The 8,351-nt window shown below is 35.5% G+C and overlaps 1 protein-coding gene across 3 annotated transcripts in view; it reads left to right on the forward strand.

The window, feature by feature from the left end:
* Window positions 1-2,816: 2,816 nt before the first annotated feature.
* The window catches only part of LOC122060941 (calcineurin B-like protein 7), a 12,619-nt gene continuing 7,084 nt past the window's right edge, over window positions 2,817-8,351 (forward strand). Inside the window, exons 1-4 of one of the 3 annotated variants that reach the window (XM_042624055.1) lie at window positions 2,817-2,987; window positions 5,029-5,092; window positions 5,490-5,649; window positions 5,757-5,849. In XM_042624055.1, coding sequence (XP_042479989.1) covers window positions 5,822-5,849 — 28 coding nt within the window. In that variant the 5' untranslated portion in view covers window positions 2,817-2,987; window positions 5,029-5,092; window positions 5,490-5,649; window positions 5,757-5,821. The remainder of the gene's footprint in view (window positions 2,988-5,028; window positions 5,093-5,489; window positions 5,650-5,756; window positions 5,850-8,351) is intronic. The other 2 variants (XM_042624054.1, XM_042624053.1) reach the window with 2 other exon arrangements.

Genomic DNA, 8,351 nt, shown 5'->3' on the forward strand with positions numbered 1-8,351 from the left:
TTCGGGCATAAGAACGAAACCTGTTCTTACCATAAGGTTTTAATAATATGGGCATGATCTGTCATTACGTGCGGCTATCTCCACTATAGAAAGAAATATCTGCATACATTTTGTTCTTGCACTCTTTGTAGTTTTTCTTAGGCTACTTTCGAGGTACGGATTGGGATGATCAGTAGGATTAGTAAGTTCCAATGCCAAAATGTGACTCATTTTTTTATATAAACAGAGGATCAGGATCTACCATTGAATGGTATCACCTGAGATGCTTTATGGTTGTTTGGAAAGTAAATGGAAAAAGCAGTGCTTAAGGTTTGGTTTCAATGATAGAAATTAAAATCAAATCATTTGTCAAATAATTTCAATATCTCAAATCGAAAACAATTAAAAAATTATCATGAAAAGTGACTAGATGATGTATCTGAAAATATGATCATTTTGAACTGAGCATTATAGACACAAGACAAATTTTCTTTTCGTCCAAATTGGTTATGGTGGGATGAAACTGATAATTTATCCAATTACAAACCGTTAACCAAAAGACGAAAATATACTAAGTCAAATTGGACCAAAACTGAAAGTTCCTTAATGGTTTGGTTTAGGGTTGGCCTAGTAACAACCGAAATCGATTATGCATGATCAAACACTGATTCAAACAGACCAATTGACACCTTTACATATTGGGTCACTTATTCAATTTTTGGGAAAAAGTTTTGCGCACGAACAATAGAGGGCTGTGAGGACATTTCATGTGAGGAAGAACGACATAGGAAGTGCTAATTTCTCCCTTTTTTTGTTTTTTTTTTGGTGATAAACCAGTGGACTAATCAAATAAGCTTATTTACCCAAATAGATATACATTTGGGCCATTTTTTATATATATAGATGAGATCCCCTGGGTCAGGTCGCTGCTAGGTTGTGTGGTCCCTGTGTCCCTGTTGGTTTCTCATTCCCTCACTGAAACTAGTGCACCCTTGTTGGATCATGTTTAGGTTTAAGTGATTCTCACATTGAAACCAGTCCATCTCGGCTGGTTGACACTCCTAGTTTATGATATCCGAACTGATATCGACCAATTTCAAAATTGATGTACTAGACATTTTTGCCGATATGGCACCATTTTTTTTTACCAATTTACCTTTTATTTGTACCGTATCATTCATCATGTATCAATCAGGTCTTCGATCTCGATGTTGTTTGATACCAATATGGATAATTTGTTATGGCCAATCCAATACCAATCATAAAACTTTGCATGCAAGAGAATATTGTATATGAAATAAGGAGACAAACAAAGTATTAAAGAAAGAAATCGCATATTAATATGTATATTTATGTATGGTTTGCAGGGTTTTAAGAATCAGTAGTCGAACATACTGAATAAAGATCATTCTCGATATCGTCACTATCATCAATAAAGTATCCTTTAGACTTGTCATCTAAGAACTCGTTTGATATAATGTTGTAATAAAAGAAACACAAGAGTTTGTCACTAAGTATTTGACCAAATATGATCGTACAATTCATATAAAACCTATCAATAAAATGTCTCTAAAGGGAGATGGTGCTTTTTTTATTTTATTTTTTGGATAGTAAAAGTGAGATAGGCCTATGAAGTTTGTGGTACTGGTAATTTTGGACGGAGTTAATTAGTCTACAAAAATGTAAGGCCATACACTAGTACGACATCATTTAATTTAGGTTAGGCATGGATATGTTTATATTGAGTTAGTTGATTAATAGTTTGCGATCGACGTCAAGTTAATTGTTTTAATCGGTCTTTAAATACAACAACAACAACAACAACACAACCCAGCCTTATCCCAACTAAATGAAGTCAATTACATGGATCCAAGGCAAAAAAAAAAAACTTTTGGACATCCCACTCACGCATCGGCAACTTGGGTCATAGCCCTTCAGGTAGCTCTGTTCGATACCATACTTGGGTGAAGACTTAACTTTTATACGTCTCTTCTTACCAACTCATCAATGGTCATTTTTTGCTTGCCCCTAGCCCTTTTATCTCCATTCATCTGCATCTGATCACTCCTCCGTACTGGGGCATCCAAAAGCCTCATTTGTACATGCCTAAACCATCATAACTGATATTCTCTGAGCTTATCTTGAATTGAGACAATTCCTAGATTGGTTTTAACCTGTTCATTTCTTATTCTATATCTCAAGGTTTTGTAGCACATCCATCTCAACATCCTCATCTCCGTCACATTCAACTTATCTATATTACGTTTCTTGATTGCTCAACATTCTGCACCATATATCATAATTGGTCGTATAACAATAATGTATAATTTTTCCTTAAGTTTTAGAGGAATCCGTTGATCATATAACACTCCTAACGCACCTCTCCATTTCATCCATCCGACTTTAATTATGTGGAAAACATCATCATTTAATCGGTCTTTAAATCTGTTATAAATATACCATGAACAAGTTGATAAATGAGTTGATATAGGATCCAAACTTTGTTTTTTCTACCCAAAAAATGGATATATATATATTGTATCTACCTATTATTGTTGGTAATTAAGTAAAATTCATCCTCAAAAGTTAACCATTAAAAAAGAGGATGCCCATGTATTTATAAGTCTCGATCTATATCGGGCTACCCATTTTGAATGTAGAATATTTACTTTTCCAATTTGCGTAGAGGGGTCAACGCTTTGGTTCAGTGTTTTTTCAAAAGTTGGAAATATTTTATGAGGTTAAATTTTTTAGAATTTTTTAATTTTTTTAATAAAAAAAAGTGTATAAAAAATTGGATAAATTAGTTCCCCCACCGCCAACAAAAGGAAAAAACCAAAAGGCTCTCTCAAAGTCAAAAGCGTAAAACAGGGGACCTGTCAGGTAGCGATTTTGAAAACCAAAGCGTGAGAGAGGGAGATATACAGAGACAGAGATAACCCATCCTCGTTGGAGACGAGAAGATAAAGTTTTGAAGGAACCAAAGGAGAGCAATCACGACAAACAAGGTCAGTTAAAAGATCCATCAATCGATCCATCTCATCTTCAATCAATCTTCTTGTTTTCTCACTGTATGCTTTCATTCCATGAAAGCCTCATCTTTTTTTCTTGATGGGTTCGTTCATCTGGGTTTCTGTTTTTCAATTTCTTTCTTTTCATTGTCTGAGATAATCATATTAACTATTAAAAAGGGAGCATTTTCAGCTATGTTTTATTCATTTACGGTATTGGATTGCCCAGGGGGTTCAGGAACTGAGAGTTCAAGAAGCATTTGAGCTCCATCTGGTTGCAAGGGAAATAAAGGAAAGGGAAGGGAAGGGAAGGGAAGTGAAATTAAATCAAAACTAGAAAAGGAATTTTTGTAATCATATTGTGTAGATGACTTCAAATTATTATAAATTCGATACTATATATGACTTTATTTTAAAGTTGAAAAAGAAAATAAAGATTTTATTTGAAAAGTATAATTACTAACTCAGGTGGAAATTTATAAAGAGTAATTTAAGCTCAGTTATTGGTTAGTCAATGTTAATCACTGATAGGTGGTATATCAGTGGAACAGTTGAAGAATAAAGTTTTTGTGGGGATCCTACACCTTTATTTATTCCCTTAAGATTTAAATAGGATTTTGAACACACGGAAATGTATATTTGGGATATGGCAATCATTAATCTGGGTGCATGGGCAACCTGGATACTGACTATTGGTTGCTATTTCATGGGGTTTGGGGTTTGGGGTTTGGGGCTTGTGGTTTGTGATTGTGGTTGATACTGCTAATACTGGCCCGTTATAAAATAAGTTGATTAAGTATTGGTTGTGAGATAGTGACTTGCTTGACAAGGAAAACAGTCCTGCTTTGTGATAACTGATAAACCTAGCTAAACAGGACATTGGTTGGCTTGGAGGTGATCCATTGCTACTAAACGTTTCTATTTTTTATTTTTAGATAATAAGGTTTCTTGTTTTGGTAATAATGTGTTAACATAATCTCGTTATATGCCCCATTAGAAGGAAAAAAATATATGTAAAAAGGATAAAGACCATCAAAAAATGAAAAGGGTAACTTGGTGAGGAAAATGATCCAAAAATATGTTTGTGGAAATGTGCTTCCAACTGTTGGATGGGAACCATGTTGACACTCATACTTGCACTGTATTGGCATGATCAATGGGAATTTTGTCCTCTGTTGCCTAACATGTTTGTGTATGAGCTTTCCATATCAATCCAATTTGGTAACTATAATTAAAAGCTACTAGTTTTAATTGGGCTTACATCTATGCGAGCGAAGAAAAATGCTAGCTACTTCAATAAATGTGTGTCACTAGTCTACAATTTCCAGCTGTGATCGCAGTTGGGAACATGATCTTGTGATAATCTCACCTTTAAATAGTAGAAGGATTCAATAGAGTCGACCGATTTGGTATCATTAATGATTTTATGGAGTGATTCTATTGAGAAGAACTTTGTAAAGTTTTGAGATTAAAAAATCCAATCCGGAAGAGGAAGAAGTCCAAGAATCACTCTACAGAATCAAATCTTGCCAAAAGGATTTCCAGTCCGAATCACACTGGAGAAGTGATACTAGATATGCCCAAAGAGACTAATGAAGGAACATAACTTTATATTCTTTTTTTTTTGGGGGGGGGGTGAAGTGGAGGAGCTTAGCTTGTGTTTTTCTGATTATATCCCACACTTCTGTCATGAATGGAATTGTTTCTTTTATTGACAAACCCTGAATATGGGATAGATCTTTTCAGCAATGTGGTTTTAATGGTGATATGCAGTTCCTCAGTTGGACTGTTTCGTGTGGTTTGGTTTTGAATCTGATAACAGATGATAAGGCTGACCTACTTCTATTTAATTGTTTGGTTTAGCTGAATCACTTGATGCTACCACCAGATACTAGTTATTTATCGTTTGCCTGGTGTTTGTCAACTAAGAAATAGTAAAATGACAGACTGTAAAAGGCTTGTATATGTTCCCCAATTAATTGTCTATTTATGAAATTTAAAAGAGAGTGTAATAGTTGCTCTCAAAAATGGTGTGCAGTGCCCAAGGCTCCCGCCACTGCGGGGTGTAATGGTTACTCTCAACAAAGATTAAAATCTCTCAGGTCTGCAATTGAACTACTTTCATTTCTGAAAGCAGAGGCAGCCCATGTATATTGGGGTGGGACATAATTGTAAAATCATTGTACTCATAGTTCTGTCCAATTTATGAAATCCACTCATGGCTATTAGCCTATTAATGTGCTCAGTCATTCTTGATTCCCCAACACCCCCGCCCCACCCCCCCCCACACCCCCCCCCCCCCAAAAAAAAAAAAAAAAAAAAAAAAAAAAAGCGGGATGATTAGCAGGATTACAAGATTGTTGTGGTGCTCATGAACTCTGCCAATATTTCCTTTTAGTAACATTTCATACTGAATGTATAGAAACTGACTTTTCTATAAATTTCAAGCTTATTGAAACAATATGTTACTGAATATTTTCTTCTAATGGATATTGGCAGGTTTAAGTTTCAAAAAAGCATCAATTGCGTAAGGAACACATTCTTTTTCAGAACTCTCATAATTAAATTGCGCTTGCTTTTATGGGATGCTATAGCTCGAAATCCTCTAAAAAAACACCTGGGTGTGAAGATCCTATGGTTCTTTCTGGTGAAACACTTTGTAAGTATATACGCCGTACTGTCTTGTTCCAAATTTGTTAGTGTATATCTATTTTGTAAGTCTATGTCTTATCCACTCATTTTCCAAAGCTGATGTTTGTGGCCCAGTAGCTTTATGCTGTATCCAGTTGATATGAGGGTTTAAGCATCTACAATTTTGAACTTTCTTCTGCATGGAGGAATACTTATCTCAGTCCATAGGTGTGTTTGACTTATTTATTATACAAGTAGAATACAGAGAGGTTGGAACTCATTGTTTGATGGGTTCTGAAGGTCCACACTGACTTGACCTAATGATCCTTTTGATTAGTTTCCAGATGCTAACCAATAATTTTTATTTCTGAAAGGATGTGATTGATTGGATGGTTTTAGCAAAATGGGCTTGGCGTTGGAGATAATCCAAGTGGATCCTTGAATGGCTGGTTATAATTCTTATAACATGCTCATTTTCTGGGTTGTGAGTAGGTCAGGGACAAGGTTAAGGACATTTTCATTTTCTGAACTCATTATTCCTCTTTTAGATGATGCAGATTTGAGGCTAAACCGGGTTGAACCCTTGGGAAATCTCAACCTAGACGAACCGGATTTGATTTGATTTTTGGGATCAATAGAATATTTTAGGATTTACTTTATTTAGGAAATTTTGATTATTTTATTTGGGAAGATATGTAATATTTTATTTTGAGTAGTTGTTAGTCCATTAGGGATTTACCACTTTAAGTTTTATTTTGTTTCAAATTTTATTAGTTAGAATTTAGGAAGTAATTAGGAGTTGCTAATTTAATTTAGATTTTAATTAGGCAAGTTTGAATTTTCAGTTTCTTATATAAAGGCATGTAACCGATGGGTATTAGTATGTTGAATGATGAATTAAATATTTGGTTGAACCTTGTGGTTTTCTTGGTCGTGTTTACTTCTTCCTCCCTTCCATTCTTTTCTTCTCCCCTGCAACAATTTCTTCCCTAATTTTCTAATTCAGTTTGACCCCATTAGATATGATGGAGGGCCGGTAGGGGTAGGGAAGAAATCCCTAAGAGGAGTCTCAGAGTTGTAGGGAAGAGGGAGAAATCACACTAAGAAGAGGGGGGAAGGAAATTACTCCCACACGCTCGCAGGCTTCACAAATACTCAAACTCAATTCATCTTTTCAATTTGTCTAATAACTTGGATTACATGCCCTTATATAATAACTGAAAATTAAAACTTGCCTAATAAAATCTAAAACTGAAATTAGCAACTTCTAATTACTTCATAAATTCTAACTAATGAAATTAGAAACAAAATAAACTCAAACTGGTAACTCCCTAATTGACTGTTAACTACCCAAATTAAAAGATTGCAAATAATCCCCAAATAAAATAAAATCCTAAAGATCCTAATGAATCCAAAAATCCAATCGGACCCGGTTCATCTCTATTGAGATTGCCTAGAGGGTCAACCCGGTTCAGCAGCATCGATTCTGCATCAACTCCCCCGATGTTGAGTAAAACTCGTCCAGGAGTTTTATAGAATAATAAAAATAAAAACACACGAATGGGGTGAATTGCTCGTCGTTTGCATCGTGAACAAAATCCATAATGTAAAGCTTTGGAGGTGCATTCAAGTCCGGAAAATCATGGGGAAGAACAAATTCATGATGGTGAACAAGTGGCACTGCATTGATGCCCTTAATTGCTTGATCCACAATTTTCTCACTTTCTGTTGTCATCACCTGTTCTACAATAGGATAGTCTTCCACTTGTGTTGATGCATCTGATTCATCTTGTGGTTGTATTGGGGGTATCACTTTCTTTGACGCAACCAATCCATGAAGGTTAAATTTTTTACGCATGTGGTAAGGCTGGAGGATGCACACATTGTTGTCATAATCAAGAATATCGTCCCGTTGTTCTAACCAGCCTCGACCCAATTTAATGATGCGCTGAGGAGAGTCAAACACTTCACAAAAAGCACCATCATAATAAGGAGGAACAGAAAATTCAACAAATACAATATCCTCTGACTAAAAAATAATCTGACTGGTCTTTGACAACATATCCACCACAGATCTGGAGGCAAAATTGTCATTTAGTCACTCATCAATTAACAATTTAGTTAACTTTCCATTGGGCAACCGCACTTTAAATTTGAACACAAAAGGTTCCATGATAATAGTAAAAGATCCAAATAAAAAGAGGGGCACAATGGTAAATATATGGAAATCTTTTAGTGAGTGGCACACTTGTAACTAATTGAAGAACAATGTAACTCACAAATGTACCACATGTGGGAAGGGGTAGACTTGGAACAAGTTATAAAAATATGGGATGAAAGGAGATAAAGGATAATGGGAGTGGGTAATGTGGGAAATAAATAAAACTAAAGAGGGGCAATTCTGGAAAAAAAGGAAGTAGAAAGGAGAAATAAAAAAAATGGGGTTGGGGTTTTGGATTTCCGACAAAAAGGAAGCATCACTCCTTGGAGACGTTGGAGAATGGATTGGAGAATTGGAGTGGGTTTCTTCCTCTAGCGATGGGAGCAATTAGCGGTAGGATTTGAGGCGAGACACTTCAGGGGTTCGACGGAAACCAGGTATGCGTATCTCTGTTCCTTTGTCTTCTCTCTCTGCTTCTACTTCTTCTTCTTCATCTTTTCTTCTCTACGCCTCTTCTTCTTTTCTTCTTCTGTATTCTTTCTTCTGTTCTTCTTCTTCGTTGACTTTCT

Source organism: Macadamia integrifolia, chromosome 14 (assembly GCF_013358625.1).
Source record: "Macadamia integrifolia cultivar HAES 741 chromosome 14, SCU_Mint_v3, whole genome shotgun sequence".
Lineage (NCBI taxonomy): Eukaryota > Viridiplantae > Streptophyta > Magnoliopsida > Proteales > Proteaceae > Macadamia > Macadamia integrifolia.